Raw genomic sequence first — 21,643 nt, forward strand, 5'->3', positions numbered from 1 at the left:
GTCGAGTAGTTTAATCGAGTGGCGAATGATTTAGTTACTGAAAAGTGTCCGAACACAGTAGATTAGTGAGTGACGTGTCAAAATGAACAAAGCATAATTGAATAACTAACTATTTTTTTTATTCAACGAATAGTTCACAAGATTTAAGAATGTACCATTCTTTTTATTGAACATACATAATTTAAAAAGACTTCTGAGAAATACATAACCAATAGAAAAAAATCTTTTGTTTATAAAAATACGACACCCAGCAGGATTCGAACCTGCATGATGAACCTGATTCAAAATGTTTACAAATTATGTATGTTCAAAAAATAAATAAGTTAATAACTTCATTTATAATGGCTATATTAGAAGAATTGGAGAAGAAATTTCTACGACAACTAATGAACTTGACTAAAGCTAACGTGTTCAGACTTGTTTCGTGGCTTGTTTAGAATTTAGTGAGAGGTGGTGGGGGTCGCTACTCGACCGAAAAATTAGAACAAAACGGATTGACTCGACTAAATGATTTTACTAAATTACTCGACTAAATTTGTCTGTTCGTACACATTTAGTTACTAAATTACTCTTCACTCGACTAAACTACTTGACTAATTCGAACTGGCCTTCACCCGCGTAAATCGAGGAGTGATTCTATAGGAATCCACCAAGATATTTTCTGACATTTGTTATTATAATAAATAAATAGAATTATTGTTACAGATAGATACCGATAATAATATAGTTTCTAATATACCAAAACCATCAGTTACATTTTTGCAAGTAGGTGCCGATAAATAATAGTGTGTTAGTATGGAAAAACATACAAGTACCCAGTGATATGGGTGATTAATAATTAATACAGTTTGTTAGTTCAAAAAAATTTGCATATAATTTATAAGATTATGTTTGTTACATCAAGCAGTATATTTATTTGGTGTTAGTGATAGCTGAAGATTGAAGTGTTTGCTACATTGCTTTATTTTATTATCATTCTTGTATACCTTTTCGAATAACACCTACACAGCTTAGACTCTTCAATCCTTCTCGCTTTCCATCCTTCTGCGTTTTGCAATGTTCAGTTTTAGGGCCTGCTACAGCTCACAAAATGCAAAAAAGATTATTATCATAGAGATTGAACTACTATAACAGAGGGAATAATACGAACATTTTGTAATGAACGTTTTCAGTAAATATGAATACGTCGGCAGCATTGAATGCATTCCTTGTACATAACATAGAAAACTATGGCCTGCCATTAAAATCTTGCTTCGCTTACTATTTGCGTATGTATTGTTATTTCTGATTTCACATGACTATCATGTATATCAGGCCACGCGGTTCAAGCGTCTGCCTATAACGTTGTGGGTTCCAGGTTCGAATTCTGGGTCTAGCAAGGACACGTATTGTTTTTCAATTTGTGTAGAGTCAGAGTATGGACCTAATAGGTGGTTAAACAAGTGGCTAAAATCCATTTCTCGTAAAAACAAAATCTGTTAAGAATATAAACCTCCACTCTGTGGAGGATATTATGACCTTATTAGGATCGGAATAAAAAAAAAATAATCATGTGTTGTTTAAAAAAAACTTTTTGGCTTACGTCCATCAAAATAGGGCCATCAGAAAAGTATCGATACTTTAAGTTATGACACTTTTTAACAGATACTTTGGTATTGATACTGATTTTGGGATTTTTTTTAGAAAGAAATCCCGCGCGGACATGCGTCATTTAATACCGATACCTCAATACTTTGGTACCGATTCTTTTCTTTCAACACCGATACCAGCGCATCTATTCTATACACAATGTTGCTATGGGCGGCTATCGAGGGTAGTTTATCATATTTATGTATTGACTATGTACAGTTAATTGTTAGAATAAGTTAACCGTCTGAACAGTCAAAAAGTGCCATGTTTTAATAGAACCTCTCTTGGCTATGTTAACTTTTAGAGCGAGATACAATTTTGACATTTTAGACATCTAACTTATTGGAACAATTATAATACCTACCTCAATAGCCACCATGTGTATAGAATAGATGCGTAGGTATCGATAATGTTTCTTTTGATTCGACAACCCTGTATGCAACACATTTTTATGTCAGTGCGGCCATAGAAAATAAATCTCAGAGCACAAGTGTGAATTTTTTACAAACAAATTCACAATATGAGAGGATTTGCAGCTAATTTAATCATTAGTCTGAGTAAGTAAACAGCAGATCTGGCATGACATGACTTTCAGGCAAACATCAAAAATGTTAATATAATTTGTTATCTATTAGAACCTATATTATATCCCTCCTTCACTCCGCAGTGATTTATGCACGGCAAGATGAACAGGAAGACTGTGCAGGTAGTCATATTTAATTTTATACTTTCCCTATGTTTTAGAGCAGTGATTGGTCAACTGTCGATCGCATAGGATAATAATTCGTGGGATTGCTGCCAAAAGTTGGTAAGTCGATAATTTAGAGTTAACAACATCTAGGTCATCTAGGTCATCCAATATATAGAATATGCAAATAAAGCACAAAGAAATTAGTATTACTCCATAACATGAATTCAAGACTTACCAACTTTTGGCAGTGACCCCACGAATATAGAATTTTACAAAAATTGAAATTGATGTTATTCAAATTTTTACAAAATTAAGCCAATCATAGAAACCCTTTTGTACATGTAAGTATTTTTTCGGAAATTATTAGTAATCATTTGGTCACAGAACAGAGATAGAAAATAATGATGAAATAATATCATTACCAAATTACATGAAAATGAAAAGTACATAATTTTTAAAGGATGTATTAAATTTTTAGTGGAATATGAGCATAAGTCTGTAGGTGATATTAAGGAATATATTAAGGCTAATTGGATGTTCGTGCTTGTGTGACTACATGTTTTCAAAGATGAAATTAATTAAAAGTAAATACCGATCGGGACTGACTGATTACAACACGGACGACTGTTTCCAATTAATTACCCTCCTGGGCTGCTATCGGCGGCTATCGAGGTTAGTTAATCATATTTATGTATTGAGATATTATAATTGTTACAATAAATTAGCCGTATAAACTGCCAAAATTGTCTATCTCGCTGTAAAAATTAACACAGCCGAGAGTTGCTGTTAAAACATAGCACTTTTTGACATTTCAGATGGTTAACTTATCGTAACAATTAACCGCCTAAATATATATGATAAACTACCCTCGATAGCCGCTGATAGCAGCCTTGTCTATAGAATAGATGCGCTGATTTGGAAAAATATCAGACGAAGTTCAATCACACACATCACATTAAATTGCTATTTTTATTAGCTCGTAATCTTGTTTGTCCAGTACAGATTATTTCTTGTGTGTCCAGTATAAATTTTTTCTTGTTTGTCCAAGATTTGTATTGGACGATTGAAGATTGTTAACTAACTTCCTGACTAGCTAGACATTTGAAACTTTTAGAATACATCAAACACGACGACAATGCACTCTTTTAATACTTTTAGCTATTTTTGAGCAGAATTGAAGTCATTTTCAGTTAATTCTGTTTTGTATGGAAAGTTATTATTGTTGGTAGCTAAGGGGGTCCTAGCAACTAAATTATTAATATATACGTGTGTTACTATGGAAATCAATATGAAATGTCAAAATGACATTTCAGTATTCTATATTTATTCAGTATTTCTATCAAGTACAATAAAAAGTTTTTATTAATACATAGAATTGTCAAGTTTATATGATTTAACAGAAAATTTAAAAACGTGGTATTTAAAAAGTTATTTTTATCTTGTAATTATTAATAATATTAGTTTCGATTTTTGTTATTTATCTCCAATGTCTATAATATTTTTTTATACACCTTGATTTATTTCTTCATAAAAGTATCACTCACAAGTTAAAATTAAAATGGAACATCGCGAAACTTGATTTTTTTAAACTGTCTCAAAACTTTGCCTTAGTTAATAGTACTTAGTATTGTATATAAAAACGAAATAAGGTAATGTATGGATATTATTTTAAATGTTCTTCATTTTATAGAAGATATTTTTAAGTATGATTAACAATTTACAATTATTCTTTTTTTTTTCTTTTGACCATGTCCAATCCTAATAGGATTATAAGGTGGATTATAAGTTAAGTGGAGGTTTATATTAACAGATTGATGTTTTTACAAGAAATGGATGTTAGCCACTTGTTCAACCTATTAGGTACATGCTCTGACTCAAAACACAAATTAAAAACCCACGACATTCTAAGCGGAAGCGAAAGCCGCTCAACCATTGTGGGCGTCATTGGATTTCATAACATATTTAGTTAAGTACTTAATAATCAATGAGTTATTTTTATTAATTTGTATTACTATTATTATCAGTTTATTTAAAAAAAATTAAAGATTTATTTTAAATTGATAAATTAAATTACCACAAAGTAAAGGTCTGACCTGTAGAACGCACAATATGATTATGGAAATTTCTAGATTTAAATGTCAGTAACTGTATAATATAAAAAATAAAACAGCATGACAAAAGTTGTGTAGATAATTAAAAATAAATACTGGAAACAAGAAATTATTAATAAATGTGTAATTTTGTTTGTATATTCGTGTTTTATTTGCTAGACTAGTTTTTATTAAATGTCAACAAACATCATACATATATTCAAAATCATTAGCAATCAATAATAATGTCCACAAGGTCCTTTTACTCCAATCATGTTGATAATTTCATCATAATTTGCGATTTTTTTTCCTAATATGTAATTAACCTTCATAATTCATTTCCGAGTTGGGTTATCAACAAACTTTCAATATTATTTATCAAAGCATCATGTATTTTCTGTCAAAATTATGAGCAATAAATTAGAGAAACTTGCATTGCATATAGAGAAAAGTAAAGAATCTGACGGAATAAAATTTAAATAACATTTTACCAATAATATATTAAAAATCAATAATATCAACTGAGGGTACTATATGGAATTTAAATACTGATTGATTTAATTTTTGTATTTTTTAATTTATATATAATAATGGTGGTGAAATTCTGTCGATCCCAAAGACTAAGGTGGGCTGGACACGTTGAGAGAATGCCTGAGCACAGGACGCCAAAAATCATGACCAAGTGGATCCCACAGTGGAAACGGTCATGGGGCAGACCAAAGAAGAGGTGGGCTGACTGTATCGAAGAGGACTGGAGAAAGATGGGGAGGGCTGGAGACTGGAGAGGAGCAGCCAGGGAAAGGAGCGTGTGGAGGACAATTGTAGAGGAGGCTGAATCCCGCCCCGTGATGTAGTGCCGAGAAAGAAGAAGAAGAAGAAGATTTTTTAATTTGAATCGTTGTTTGCGACTCGTGTGTCGATACAAAATATACTTATTTATTGTAAATATAGCAGTAACGAAGGGTGGAGATAGGCTGTTAAGATCCGCCATAAATGGTGCACATTAAACTTTGTCAGTCATACGTATTTGTTTTTATTGAATCAAGACTACAATTTACAGATGGCATTGGTTGGTTTTTAAAAATCAATTAAACCTTGCCTAAGCCAAACCATAATAGTTTTGGTATATTTTTGGCCATATGACAAAATTGTGCACACTTTTTCATTCATACTAATTTGTTTTCGTTGGATTAAGAATACATATTACACATATTGTTGGTTCATTTTTTTGAAGTTATATTTCTTTTGCCGCGTTTGGGAAAACAGATCAGTGTATTTTTGGCATGTGAGAAAGTTGCGCGCGCCGATGTAACGCATTTAGCGTGTGACGGAAGTTGCAACACAATTTATTATTATGATTATTCATTCTTATAACATTCTACACTGTTAATTTATATTCATAAAACTTTATTTATATTGGAGTGTATATTTATGTTTCATTGTAAAGGTTGTGTATCAAGATTTGAGGCTATATTTATGTACGTATTATTTATTATATATCAATAAATAAATAAATTTTGTGAATGTTGAGGTGGTAAATAATTCAAACAATGGTATGTTGTAAATTTACAATATTTAGACACTTCATACACAAAAATACATATTTTTACAGTTTAGGAAAATATTTGTCGTATATCCCATGTCAATTTACTTATTAGCGGTTTATAATAATTGAAGACAATAATGATGATGTGATGAGTGATGAAACATAATAATTATTATTATGTTTCATCACAAAATCCAATATGACGTTTCAGTTAAACCATTAAATAGGCTATGTTTTACTTTTGATATACTTGTACAGTTTTAAGCAAAGATGGTCGAAATAGCGGTTTACTAAATTTTTCGAACACAGGTTTTAAGATTTCTTTCTTCGAAAATAGGTACATTCTGCAATAATATTATTTATTTGCATACATAATATCATTGCTGACAGTACCTATATCGATAAAATACCCTTAAGTCTGAAATGAATATAAACATAATAACACGCCAATAAACTTTGATTTTTTATTAATTCATCATGGCACCTTTGAATCGATTATAACCGCTGTATGGCAAAGATGAGTTTTGGTCCAATACATTAGTTATTTGTTTTGTTACGCCAAAGAACTATACTTCTAACGCGCGTACATAAGTACACACACTGATTTTTTAAATTCATTAAGCCCTGCCTAAACCAAACTATAATAGATAAAAAATATTATTCTATCTATGAAATATTCAAAAATATTCAAAGTTATGTATGATTTAATTGCATAATTTTAGATATGTTGTAGATAGGCGAGTATTTTTTGACTATTATCTATTATGGCTTAGCTTTCACAGGGTTTAATTGAATTATAAAAACTAGCCAATACCATCCGTAAATTGTAAGTCTTATTTCAACGAAAACAAATACGTATGACTGACAAAGTTTAGTGTGCACTATTTATTTCCGACCATGTCCGATCCTAATAAGATCATATGGGCCTCCATGGAGTGGAGGTTCGTATTAACAGATTTTATTTTTACGAGAAATGGATGTCAGCCACTTGCTCAACCTATTAGGTCCATATTCTGACTGACACACAAAACAATATGTGTACTTGCCAGACCCAGGATTCGGACCTGTGACCCACGTCACTATAGGCCGATGATCGAGCCACGAGGCCATCTTGGGCACTATTTATGGCAGATCTCAACAGCCTACCTCCACCCTTCGCCACCGATGTATAGGTACTGTACCAACATACTAAAAGATCATGAAAGAACATTGTTCGTAAAGAATTTACCCATTAATATTTTCAGATATTAACTTGCAAAATAGTTAGTTTGGAAGAAAATATACAAACATGCAAACATTCCACATTTGAGTAGAAATATTTTTAGTAAAGTGTTAAATACACCTTAAAATGTGGTACTTAGTATAATATATTTTGAATTAATAACACAATAAAGTTTATTATATTTTAACTATTTTATTTGAAGTCTAATATTTAAGCATCTTTTTTAAGAACAAAAATAAAAATTATATTTTTATTCATATAGATAATATTAACAGAATTTGACGTTATTATGTAAGAAAAATTCTACAATTTCTAGTTGTAGCTTACAAAGAGGATTGTTGATCAATTTTCAATACTTCATTAGGAAATAGGACACACATAATAATAATAATATGGTTATCAGAATAAAATAATCTATGCCATCTATGGTAAACACTTCTGAAGTATATAAATAAAATGATGTAGATATGTGTAATCCATCAGCCAAATAAACACAATAATCAACTATAGAAAACTATATACTATTAATTTTAAATAACAATATACTGTTTACTTACTGGTTTTTTATATACAGTATATTTAATTCACCAAAGTTGTATTACTTCAGGCACAGTTTTTGATAAAATGATTCAAAACAAATTTAAATTAAAAATTAATCACCACAGGAAGAAACATCATAATTACTCAAGTCTTTATTTCTCCTTTCTCTATTTCTCTATTTTAAGACAATATATCCTGTGCTAATATATCTTAAAAGGATTACTTATGCACATTTATTTTATTTAAATGAGATTTCTAGTATGTTAATTTGAAAACAAGTAACACATCTTGGTTTGACGAAGTGTCATTTTCAAGTGATTAAGAGTGATGTTAGTCAAAAAAGAGTCATAAAATATGGGTATTGTGATATAAAAAGTACCCATTGATAGTATGCATGTATGATTCATGTAAACAGATAGATATGGCTGTAAAAGTGACTGATTTTTAAAAACATTATCTCCTCAAACACATCATAATAATATATCAATTGTTATCCAAATATTTTTTTAGATTTTGAAGGCAAAACACAATCATGGGATGATTTGGTTTATTGCTCTGAGCCTTTAAATTCACTATTGAAGAACATCTCAGAAGTATACATCTCCAAGAATAAAAAATATTACATAGAACATTGGTTTCTTGGGTGTTTTTTACCTTGTTTATTTTAGAAAAGCTTCTTTTATACAAACAAAAAAACTTACTTACATATTAGTCGTGCATTTAGAATGATTCTGGTACCTACATTATTTTTAATATGATTTTCTTTATTAAGGCTATACCTCAGTTGAGGCACGGTCTAAAAAGATCGTGGCTAGGTAATGCGCGGATTGCGGGTCGTGGATGCAAACGAAATATAATTTGTCATATAAATCCAAAATGCGTCCATTTAATGTTCTATTAGTAACAATAATAATATATTCATTCACATGTTTTCTTTTTAAAGTAAACGGGTAACGTTTTTAGTCATCTTTACACGATTTAAGAATTAATACCCTCGTCGCCATCACGAAACAAATTGACGTATTCCGAGCTCGACGTTCTCTCTCCGAATGGCAGCGAGTCCAAAATTTCGTCGCGCCTATAGTTGAAAATTATTTGCCGTTTCACTGATGTATCACCTTGTCATGAAAATTAATTCATTAAGAATGCCTAAATGGTAAGTAAATTATTTTCAAATATTTTTTTTTTTTAATTATGCCCTACGTGTATTTGAATTTAATCTATGGGGAAAATTTTTATAAATCTAGAACAAATCTTACTTCAATCTACAGAGACACTTCAGATCAGACTCTCTCATAAACTAAAATAAAGCTATATAAAACCCTCGCCAGTATTATATTTATTTATGGGTCGGAATGCTGGGTGAAAAGATGAGATTAAACTAGACATCTTTGAGAGGGAGTATACTCATTGTAACCATCGAATTGAACATGAGAATGGGACAACTCTGTACAGACTATATCTCAAGGTGTAAGATTCAAGAGAGTTCTCTTCAACGATTATAAGAAAACAGAGGATTGGGAGACCTAGACTGCGGTGATTGGGTTGTGTAGAAAGAGACATGGTACCCGCGAGGCTAAGGAGGTGGTAGGAACTTTACATCCCATATTTTTCGATGACCTATCAAAGTATTTATCAGAAGATAAATAATAATATACTAGTAATAATATAACTAATAATATAATAGTTTATTAACTGATCGTTTATACCAAAAAATTTCAATTTTCCATCCATATTTTATTACAAAATGGAATATGTAGTAAAAATTTTTTTCATTGGCAATTTACCTATTATATCCACGCTCTGGGAACATACATTAAAAGAACATGTGAATTTGTAAAACCCAAGATCCACGACTTCATAAGCGGATACCAGTGGCGAAGGGTGGAGGTAGACTGAAGATCAGACATAAATAGTGCACACTAAACTTTGTCAGTCATACATATTTGTTTTCTTTGAACAAATACTACAAATTGCAGAATGATAGTGGTTAGTTTATAAAATTCAATTAAACCTTGCGTAAACCAAGCCATTCAATCATATATAATTTTAGATACTTTAAGATAGAAGAATATTTTTTATCTATTATGGCTTGGTTTACGCAGGGCTTAATGAATTTTAAAAAACTAATCAACACCATCTGTAATATGTATTCTTAAATCAACGAAAGCAAATAAATATGACTGACAAAGTTTAGTGTGTACTATTTATGTCGAATCTTAATAGCCTACCTCCACCCCTTACCACTAGCAGATACTTTACTAGGAGTCCGTGAAAATTTACGTAAAAGTATGATTTACATTTACAACATTTTAGTAATTGAGTAAAAATCCAAATTTTCATGTAACAGATGTAACCCGTAAAGCAATTAAGTATATTGAAATTTTGGCAAATTTTAATTAATTGTGTGTACTTACTATTAAACAATTATTAAAAAAATATCAATAATATATAAACAAAAAATCAATATGTCAAAAATACTTACCAATATTTATATTTCTTATATAATAATATAGACACCAATAGTTTATTACCAAAGAGGTAGAGGTAGACATTATGTGAATAAAAAAAATTACCCTCATACGTAATTTCTGTCAGCTAACTAAATAGCCAGGTTCCATAGGATTTCAAAAGATATTTCAACATATCATCCTGTTAAAAAAGGCTACGAATCATTGAATTAGAGGTTATTTATTATGGATGAAAAATATGTGAGAAGAAATTGTGCAACAAATATCCAATATTACACAATATTATAAAGTAAGTACTTAGGTATAATATTCAATGTTAAAAAAATATTTTAGTTAAAAACGGATTTGTGTCTGTTAAGTAAAGCCGTGAAAGCAAAAAAATGTTAGGAACAGTTGAATTGCACAGTAAATTAGGGCGGCCGGGGTGGGGTCACTACTAAATTTCGAACATGGATCATAGACCAACTTTTTATGTCTCATAAACTCACTGTCGTAATATCATTGCCTTAGGATTGGTTTTTCGAACTTCCGTTTCTAGCGGAATTGTAGTTTTTAATGCAGTTCAATTTCAATTTTATATAAACGCATCGAAATCATTAAAGAACATATTATTTTATTTCTCATTAGAAACAGATATTTTTTTACATGTTACAAATAACTATTCCGTGCTGGTTTGTCTATTGTATGGACATTTTATAAATCAGCACTGAACGATATTTCAAAAAAAGCTATTCAAAAGACCTTTTGAGAATCTAAAATCCAATCGTCGCTGGGGATTGTTATTCAGGATATCGCTCCCTCTACTATGTGGTTGGTCAATGGATTGCTTATCCCTATTTGCTATCTAGCTTTACCGACTACATCCTCATTGCAAATTTGAATACCCTCTATTTTTATATTAATTTTGCAAGTTTTAAGTATTTTAAACATATTATAATAAAGTTTAAGCGATTAAATATAATAGGAATTCATCACCAGTTCCTCCTGAACTCACAGAAGAATTATGGAAATATGTATTGTGCTTAAATTAAGTACTATGTTTTGTGTTGGAAATCGATCATATAAGTATACAAAATCTCTGCTGTCACAAAAACTTACTGACTGAGTGACATAGAAAAAATTGGTTATAAAAAAATGTTTTAATTTTAATATATTACAGTACTCTCTGAGTAATACGCCACCTCAAAAACCAGGCAAGTGTCCGATTAGTGAAAGCGGCGGATTATAGTGCATACATACAAAATATGGTAAAAATTAAAACAAGTATTTCATAAAAAATAGTTTTTTAAGAAATCTGTAAGTGCAAATTACGGTTTTATTTATAATCAAAATCAAGTATTTACTAAATTATACATATTTATAAACTAAGTTTATTAGCTGAATATTAAACAGTAAGTTGTTCACAACCAGTTGTTCAGTGAAGCAGATATTCTTGAATGGCTTAGGATTCCTGGCTTTCCCTATGACCAAAAGCTTCATTTTGTACCTATGCCCTGGTTGCATTGGAGTACGGCATAATTGTGATGCGGTGCTTGGGCATTTTCCTCCCTGGTACATTACTTTCTTCGCGATGAACGTACGTTTTATGAAGGAGAAGTTTACAAAACAAATCCGTCTCATCTGCGTTGTATACTTGTACGCGGCGGACTACTGAATTTGACAATCGAATACCAGCGAATTACAGAGCTTGATTTTGTGCTTTCTTTTTTTGTGATTATAGCAGTTGTCGGATAATCGAACGGCGGATTACTGAGAGTGAACTGTACTTAAATTATTATCAAATGTGAGGCTTACTTTTTGGTAATAAAAAACCTCCATATTTTTGATGTAGTGGTATTTTGTTATGGTGGGTGTTTAAGCATTAAAAAGTACTTAATTATAATTAGATTAATAGACTTGATAGTTATTTTATTCGATGCAAATGATTTTAAACAGGGTTTATCATTTATAAACAAATCAATAAATTATATGGAAGTAATAAAGTACTAAACTAGTTTTTATATAGAGAGATATTATTTTAATAGGCGATTCTCATCAAACGCTGGCCTTATAACATAAAAAACCTTGTTAGATATACTTCCAACTATTACTAAATTACTTTTTGAGTCATAAAGATATGCTTAAACCCTTGGATAGGATAATTTGAAATAACAACAGCATATTAACTGAAAAAAAACAGCCAAATTACTGAACTTTTACCTGGTTAGGTCGCAACATTACCTTCACCTCAAATTCCACGAATAACGAAAATCTTACCAACCTATTTATACTTTAAATGTTAAAATAAAAATTAAACAATAGGATTACTAAGCCATATTATTTATAATCTAATTAGATATTTTATAGCATTAAATTCAGTACACCAAACCTGACAAAAGTCGCTAAGTCTTCGAAGAATAATTAATTTCCCACATAACTAAATATTTCGGTACAGTTCGGTTATGAGGAATACAGCGGAAAACATATTTTCAAAATAGCCGATATACTGAATTATTTGTTAGGTTAACCTAACCGAACCTAACCTAACCTAACCCAACCTAACAAATAATCCAGTATATCGGGTGTTTTCAAAATGTGTTTTCCGCTGTATTCCTCATAACCGAACTGTACCATTATGTTCTTTCTTCTACTTTCTATATACAATAGTCCTAACAAAAACTAGGCAATATTTTGCTTACGTATTTATTATACCTAAGTAACTCAGTTAATTCAAATATTTTCTGGATAAGCATTTTTAGCCACTCTGTAGTTTATGAATAGTATTTAAAAATACGGTTTGGATTGTCTAATCTCCACAATTCGGAGCGATTACTGCTTAAGTGCAGTGTCTGCTATTAAATAAATATAAATTCTTCTGAACTAAGTAAACGACCAAAATCGTTGGATTAGTCTTTTAATATATTCTAATATAATGTATCTCTCACTATGTAAAATAAATAAATCTGAAAGATTTCAAGTATTGAAATACCTATAAGGAAATGAACTTTGTTTTTCGTCTCCTGAAGATTTCACATAATGTCGCATTCGACAAGCAATCCTAAGGCGACGATATTGCAGATCTACAAATAATTTTGATCCATCAGCTAAAGAACAAAGCCTGTATTATAAAACGAATTCATTGGGATTGGTAAATACTTCTGATTATCACAATTTATTTGATAACGAATACTGAAATAAAGGATATGTAAACTTACTCTCGGTGCGTCGAAAAAATCCATCTTGTCTTTCCTTCAGAATGAGAATTCCCTCGCGGTCAAATTTATGAGAAGGCTGAGAAGCAAGAGTAATTAGCTCTTGCTTGTTGAAGCGCATTATGTTGTAGTTTCACAAACAAAACAATATTTAGGGTAGTGCTAATCTAGCAGTCATGTTAATATGAATTGTAATAATTGTAAATAATCAAATAACTGTGCAAGTGACATTTATGTGGCACCGCCGATTACTAGGATCACTGCTTCGAAATTAATTGTTTTAAACTGATTACACATAGCAATAAGAACTAATGTATGTATGCACATATTTCGAGGGAACAAATATGGAGATTTATGAATTTTTAACTGGATTCGAGCCTAAGATGTCAAAACCGAGCCGCCCATTTCAAACCCGAAGATCCCATCGTATCATGACATACCAATACAAACATAAACGTCAATGAAGGAATGACGTGCAAGTCAAAGCTGCCAGTATGCGGCTATTGTATCCCTTATTCAATCCAATTAAATCACAAAACATATTTTTTCTCGGTAGGCAGGTGTATCAAAAATTTTAAAAATTAAAAATAAAATTTTACTATTGAAATTGATTAAAATCATGATCATAATAATATTAAAGGGATACTTTATCAGCCTAGCTAATACATATTGAGACTTTCAAAAACCAATGTGCGTTTTAACTGGGCTTGGTGATTTAAAAATTAATCATCTGGGTGATTAATAGTAAATTAATATTGCAGATTTACTGTGTACAAATCTCAATACGATTAGAACGTAAATAGTAATGTGATGAACCCGTGAATTCAATGGATAGGTACCTATTTAAAATATAAAAGTAGTTAATTTAGCACTGATCATGTCGTTGAATAAGTACCTAATCAATCTTCTACACTTTTGCCTCCTGCCAGACGTATTCACATTCGTTGTATCTTTCGGAAAATAATTCCCGTAGTACTTACATCTGCTACAAAATTGTACTTGCTACAAAAAGTACACATTGAATGTTTCACAGGCATAATGAACCAAGTCCATTCTAATTATTTTTGAGTAAGCTAGGTACAATATTTAAGTGTTTTTTATTCTGTAAGAGTATGATTTCCCTTACATAATAACTTAAATGTATTCAAAATAACACTTCACAATAATTGCAATCATACCCGTAAAGAATTAGAAATACTCAAATATTATCTTTAAACATAGTTTACCCAAAAATAACCAGAAAGACTTGGTTCACTATGCTTGTGAAGCACACAATTAATCATTCGACTGGTAGGTACCTCGTCCCAGTGGTAAAAATTACGCGTTACAATAATTTAAGTTTTGAAGGTATTACAGGTAGCAGCAAACATTGTTATATCCTTGTAAAACCCCCTACTTTTCATTGAAATATGTACCTATTCCTCACTTCGAAAATGATGTAAGAGCAGGGCTCTAAATGGACCGAAACGCCGCTCCGGTTCATAAAATCCTTAAAATTTTCGCTCTGTCTCGTGGAAAAATAGTTTGATCGTCTGAGCAAGATTGGCTATATCCAAAATCTAACACTTATTTTTATAAAATACCTACTCATAAAGATAGATAAGTATGTAAATATTTTCGTAAAATTATTGAGCGCTCCGGTTCATAAAATTTTCCATTTCGAGCTCTGTAAGAGTGACAGTTATGGTCAATGGTGTCAGCTATAGGCAAAGATAACTGACTTTTTGAGGCCAGATTTGAAAGATTTTGATTTGGAAAACACGTAATCCCAATAGGATTGAGCCACAATATTATGCCACACAGCTCTTGATACAATTGGCTTTATTGTGTGAAAAGTTCGACGGTCATTTTATTTTAAGACTAGCGGCTTTAATTTAGCATCAACAAGGTGCGATGTTAAATTCCTTTTTGTGAAGTTATGTGAAAAGGAACGTCTATTCACTCTATTCCAACAATCCGCAAACTCTTGACGCGTTTGAGGACAACGTCCGTAACGTTATGGCCGGGGTAGAGCCCAAAATGTCTTAAAAAAGTCGTTGAAAATTGGGGTAGTGGTCGTGAGCTGCAAGATGGCCCGGGAGGTCATTTGAAAGATATTGTGTTCCATGTTATATAATTATTGCAAATACCTAACAATTTAACGATTGAAATAAAATTAATATACCTAATATGTATTCGCAAAAAGTTAATGATAATATGTGTGTTTTATTAATAATACAAATTAATAATTCATACCAGAACTTGGATAAATCCCTTTGCTCACCGAATAGTCAACCTTCATTATTATGACCTGATAGAGTGTGTTTATTGCCAATACCTACATATCTATCATTATTATAGTATATTATTGTTATTGGCCATTGTTTTTATGTTGGGTTTGTTTTAACGTACTTAACATTTTTTCACAATTAATATAATACCTATAATAAAAGTATGTACGTAACATGGCAGTTAAGAAAATTATTGCGTTGTTAAAAGTAAATTATCATTTTTTTTACTTTTCGTCATTGGTGTACTTCTATATCTACCTACTTTCGAAAAAACATCTCGTATGCTTATTTATAGCTCTCCTATTAGTGCTTGAACACAGTGGTCGAGCAGGCGGCGGGGTGGGAGCGGCGTGCGATATTATATTATATTATATTCATAAAATCAAAATTTTCGCTCCACCTCGTGGAAATATTATTTTACCGTCTGAGCTTATCATTAAGGTTATCACAACTTATCATTTAGGTATATCAAAAAAATCTAACACACTTATTGGTTGGGCCATTTATAGCCCATTCCACTCCTTATCTCTTCACCCACCTCATAATCCCCAGTGTTCTTGTTACAAGACAATTAATAAGCAATTAGGGGTTATGAGAGACGGTGTTACAAAGAACATTGAGTTGCATCGCATAAGCGGACGAGTGCGGGCTTCTAATAGCTTTCCGTCGCATAAGTGATTAACTCAACAGATACAAACTCATTCATAAACTATCATCATCATTCATACACCCTCGCATATTATCCATAAACTGTATCATAAAGTGCGGGGAGTGTACGAACCAGGTGACCCAAAACAACTATACCGCTCGAGCGAAAGTTGAAACCAGACCGCGGAGCCATCAAACATCATCACAAAGGTCAGTGTCTGCCACTCTGTTCCATCGCCCCCACCACTAGATCCGACCTCCTCATACTTCCCTTAAAATAATTACAGTCCACTTAAAAAGCTCTACCACTTATTTTTATATAAAAAAAACACATACAGTTAGATAACTATGTTAATATTCTCGTAAAATTATCGAGCGCTCCGGTTTGTATAATTTTCCATTTCGAGCGCTTCATAGGTACCTAATATCTATTGTGGCAATTCACCTGTTGAGTTTATTCATAATTGAAACCTGGAATTCTTAAAACCAAGTAGCCGGGAGAATTCTTTTTCAACATACTAAACGTCGGCCCTACATTCAGTTTAATATTTTATGTATGTAGGTATTTGTTGGTTGGCAACACTTACACAAAAACGGCGTCGTTCAAATTTTTACGAGACAGCCGGTTGTAATTATTAAGATATCCAGTTTTTTGGAGTGTAAATTAATACTTACAACTTCTTCTTATCTTTCTTTGACCATGTCCGATCATATGGGCATCCATAGAATGGAGAGTTGTATTAACAGATTTTGTGTTTACGATACATTGACGTTATCCACTTGCTCAATCTATTAGGTCCATACTCTGACTTCAAACACAAATTGAAAAGCAATATGAGTATTTATTTTCCAGACCCAAGATTCGAGCCTGGGACCCGCGACACTATCTGCCTCACTGAACAACTAATTGTGTCAAGTGATTAACTGTTTAATATTTAGTTAATAAACTTAGTTTATAAATATTAATAATTTAGAAAATAATATTATGTACTTGATTTTATTTACATGATTTTTATTACAAATTTCTCAAAAAAATCTATTTTTACGAAATGCCCTTTTCAATATTTACTATACAAATTATTTTGTATGATGCACTAAAATCCGCCGCTTTCACTAATTGGACACTTGTCTGGTTTTTGGGGTGGCGGATTACTGAGAGAGTACCTACTGTATATGCGTACCTATAAAATTAGGTAGTGGAATTTTCAGACGATTTATAGCGTAAGTATTTCATTTTCATCTCGAGGTGCCTTTTATTTGTAATTAATATGAGTATTTCTGCTGGAAATGTTTATGTTACTATATTATATAAAATTGCTACCTCCGGATCAGGTGACCGACGTTAATACAATTATTCAGGGGTTTTGAAAATACCTCTATCTTAGCAAATGTAATTAATTTTGATTTTTTCAATCACCACTTTCTTAATAATATTCATATTTTTAAGTACCTAGTCACTGACGTCTAGGCAGTTGTAGTACATCAGTCCAAAATTTGGGCGGGAAACGAGGCGTTGCTTGTGTTTTTCTTTTAAATTAGGATTTATGGCTACTAGACACTACACTATTTCCGTCATATTCAGTGGGTCGATGGGCGAATTTCATACACACCATAGCGAATTTGTAGATTGGTGCCCATCCTGTTGATTTCCATACAAACTCATTTGTCAGTTCTGTTTATTATATCAAATAAATACCGAATGAAAATATTGGATGTTTAAAAGTAGTGTTAATAGTAAAAATAATTGCTAAAGGGTATCGAATATATATATAGTATCAAGAAAATTAAAATAATATATTCGGTGCTTAAATTTAATAAAATAATCGGAATAAGAATCATGTTTTACAACTACCTAATTTAATAATAATTAAGTTACGAGGGTTTTTATTATTTAAATTCAACGAAAAAATCAATCATTTTGAATCTTTTAATCTCTCGGAAGATATGCGAATCATTTTATTTGTGACTGACTCACCTCTATGTCGGTGGCCTTCAAAGCGAGGTACGCGTGGGGTCTAAGAAGAAAGACAAATTAATTTTATTTAGAAGTCATAATGTTTGAACATGCGTTCCCGATCGTATTTTCATCGAGCACATTATACATGTTATAAGGGTAAGCTCTACAGAATTGCCCTTGAGAATTGAAAATATGATTTTTTTATATGTGGTCCGGAATTGTTAGTCTACTAGCAATATACAAAGGTCGCCGACAATGCTTGTGTCAAATGTAAATGGTCTCTAAATTAAATTTAAATCATAAACACGGTCGGTCGACGTGAAGACAGTATGGGGTGACCAAAAAATAATATCTTCTAATATAGGTAGGTACGTAAATGTTACTAAATTCAATTTGTTAATCAGCTGTTTGGGAGAAAGTATTACAACCAATATGATGGTGACATTTTCAATTATGTGGTTGCCACAATATAAACTTAATAATAATTATATTAATAACTTTTTAACCTGAAATTGTCCGAGAATTAAACATACGAAGGATGTTGAAATGCATATCTACCTACATTTTTATTTCATGTGCTATCCAAAAAAACATTAATAATGAATAGTATTTATTTTTAATGTGTAGGACCTACATATTAAAAATAATACCTACCATTATTGTATGTAAAGCCAATGGACGAAATAATTTATATCATGAGTGCCTAAAAATAATTATTAACATACAGTCACCACACACATTTATTTTTTATTCGCCAGTCGGACTGGCAGGCAAAAAATAACGTCAGGGCTGTCGAAGACGTAATTATTTTGTACTTTTTAAGTTTTATTTATAATATTTATATTATTTAGGTTTTGTCCATCACGGTTCACGTAGTGGCATGTACCAGTTTTTCTGGGGTCAACTAATTCAAAAGTAAACACCCACAATAGAATTTTTCCAGTTTTGGTTGCATTATATTCCAACTCATTTCCGATTTTATTAATGGAAATTTCTCGGTGTACATAGTAAACAAACCTACGAATAAAAAAAAGACAGGAAGGAACACAGTGATTCATCGCAGTAAAAACTGGCAACCAAATTCGCCATTTTGGAAAGCGACGATTTTGCGTAAACAAATATCACGTGGTCTGCACGTGTGCAGTAAACTTCGTATGTGTTTGTAATTTTGTGTATTTTATGTTTGTGTATAATGGCCTTTCTGATTGCCGTGATTTTTTATTCGTAGAAACAAACAGCATTTTCTATTAGTTATATAAAGTCAACTTTGAGCTTTGAGCCGTGCTCACTCATGAATGTAATTCTTCATTTAAGTAAGTATATATAAATTTTGATGTTATCTTGCAGAGAAAACAGTTATCTGACCTTTTCACTATATTATATACATGCAAATATAATGTTTTCAAATAATTGATATGGATTATATTATAATATATTCCATCGTATTATTTTCTCGAAATCATAAAGATACTATAATAGTATTTTAGTATCAACCTATGTTGAATTTGAATTGGGTTATAATAATAATATACCCGTAGATATATCAATAGTAATATGTTTGCTACGATATCCACCCAAGTTATCAGTATGTACTTGCACAGGTTTGATTAAAAACTATGATGAAATTAATATTTTACAAATATTATATTATTTTGACAGCCCTGTTTTCTGATCAGCGGACACGTGCAGGTGTTTATCAAATAATAATGTAAGATTGTCGACAATAATAATAATGTAGAAGGTCGACAATAATAATAATAATGTTTTTTAAATAAAATCTCCGATGATTAGTGATTTTTGCCAAAAGATCGATTTAAATTAACGTGCTTACGACGCCGAGGTCCATTTTATACTAAATTATATTTGAATACCGAGCTCTTCAGCCCCCCTTAAGTTGTTTATTATTAAAAATAAATATGAACGTCGTCTGCAAAAAATATAGATACAAGATAACGGAATGACATTTTAATTAGTGTGATTTTTGTTATTGCATTTTTCAATTAATATTGAGAAGTTATGAGTGTATGTGGATACCTATTCCTATTCTTAAACAGTCTTTAGATTAGAGTTGGGATATGTATATCGGTTGTATTATGCTCATTGTTGAACATAGTAGGTATATAAATGAGAAATGCACGTAAAAAAGCTCAAGGGGACGTTCTACAGAATTGGCCTTGAGAATTAAAAATATGATTTTTTAACGTGTGGTCCATAATATCTGGTCTACTAGTTAATATAAAAAGGTCGGGTCCAAGTTGTTTGTGTCATCAAACTTGCTCGACGACTCGATCGACTCATATTTCATATTTATTTCATCAGGGCTGTCTGTCATAATTTTATTTTTTTATTTATATTTATATATTATTTAAGTTTTGTGCATCTAATGCCGGGTCCACACTGGCAACATGTTGCTGGCAACCTCGTTAGATTTTACGATAATTAGGTATGATAATTATCGTAATCGTCGTTGCCAATAAATGTGTAAGCATATAGTAAAATATAATAATATGTATTGATGTCTAATTATTATTATATAGGTAGTTGAGGTTAATATTTTTAACAGACATAATAGACATATTTTGAGTCGATGTGTCAAAAAATTAAAATACGATATTGGTATTAAGTATTGATACTAATCACGAAGATCACGAAGAGACACTTTACGTGGCTGGGACACGTATTCCGTAGTGCGGCACTTCGTACCCTTGAGGCTGTGCCACAAGGGTTTCATCGCCGTGGCCGATCCTCCCTCACCCTGCAGCGGTGCTACAAGAGCGACCTACGTGCTGTAGGTCTGACATGGCGGGAAGTGCAAAGGTTGGCGATGGACCAAGGGAAGTGGCGCCAACTTGTGCTTGCCCTATGCCCCAATGTTGGGACGTGACAGGGTGGAAGAAGAAGAAGACTGATACTATTGCTTTCTATGACCGAGCGGCTACGCGTCGCTTATGGCTTATGGAGTCGTGGGTTTTGCGTTCGAATATCGGGTCTGGCAAGAATCACAACCCAGAGTGTGGACCTAATAGTTTAAGCAAGTTAGTGATTAATATCCATTTCTAGTAAAATAAATATCCGAGAAGATTTTTCGGTACAAGTCGGTTATGTGGAATAGAGCGGCAAACACATTTTGAAAATACCCGATATACTGGATTATTTGTTAGTTTGGGTTAGATTAGGTTAGGCTAACCTAACAAATAATCCAGTATATCGGCTATTTTCAAAATATGTTTGCCGCTGTATTCCACATAACCGATTTTTCATATTTTTATTTTAACATTTTTTACTTTGAAGGGTGACGTGAGAAATTTGTAATTCGATCAAAATTCTTGGGAATCTTCGGAGTTTCTGTGTTTGAACTCTAATATCAGGAGAGCAAGTGAACCAGTCG

The 21,643-nt window shown here is 31.7% G+C and overlaps 1 protein-coding gene across 5 annotated transcripts in view; it reads right to left on the reverse strand.

Annotated features, from left to right (window-relative positions):
- LOC147080027 (inositol polyphosphate-4-phosphatase type I A) overlaps positions 1-13,844 on the reverse strand; it is a 53,671-nt gene extending 39,827 nt beyond the window's left edge. Inside the window, exons 1-2 of one of the 5 annotated variants that reach the window (XM_085947714.1) lie at positions 13,384-13,844; positions 987-1,082 (exon numbers count right to left, since the gene is read on the reverse strand). In XM_085947714.1, coding sequence (XP_085803840.1) covers positions 987-1,082; positions 13,384-13,501 — 214 coding nt within the window. In that variant the 5' untranslated portion in view covers positions 13,502-13,844. The remainder of the gene's footprint in view (positions 1-986; positions 1,083-13,383) is intronic. The other 4 variants (XM_085947720.1, XM_085947735.1, XM_085947727.1 and 1 more) reach the window with 4 other exon arrangements.
- Positions 13,845-21,643: the final 7,799 nt, after the last annotated feature.

The sequence above is a fragment of the Rhyacophila brunnea genome, unplaced genomic scaffold (genome assembly GCF_057557595.1).
Source record: "Rhyacophila brunnea isolate RB1 unplaced genomic scaffold, BYU_Rbru_1.0 scaffold_1, whole genome shotgun sequence".
NCBI lineage: Eukaryota > Metazoa > Arthropoda > Insecta > Trichoptera > Rhyacophilidae > Rhyacophila > Rhyacophila brunnea.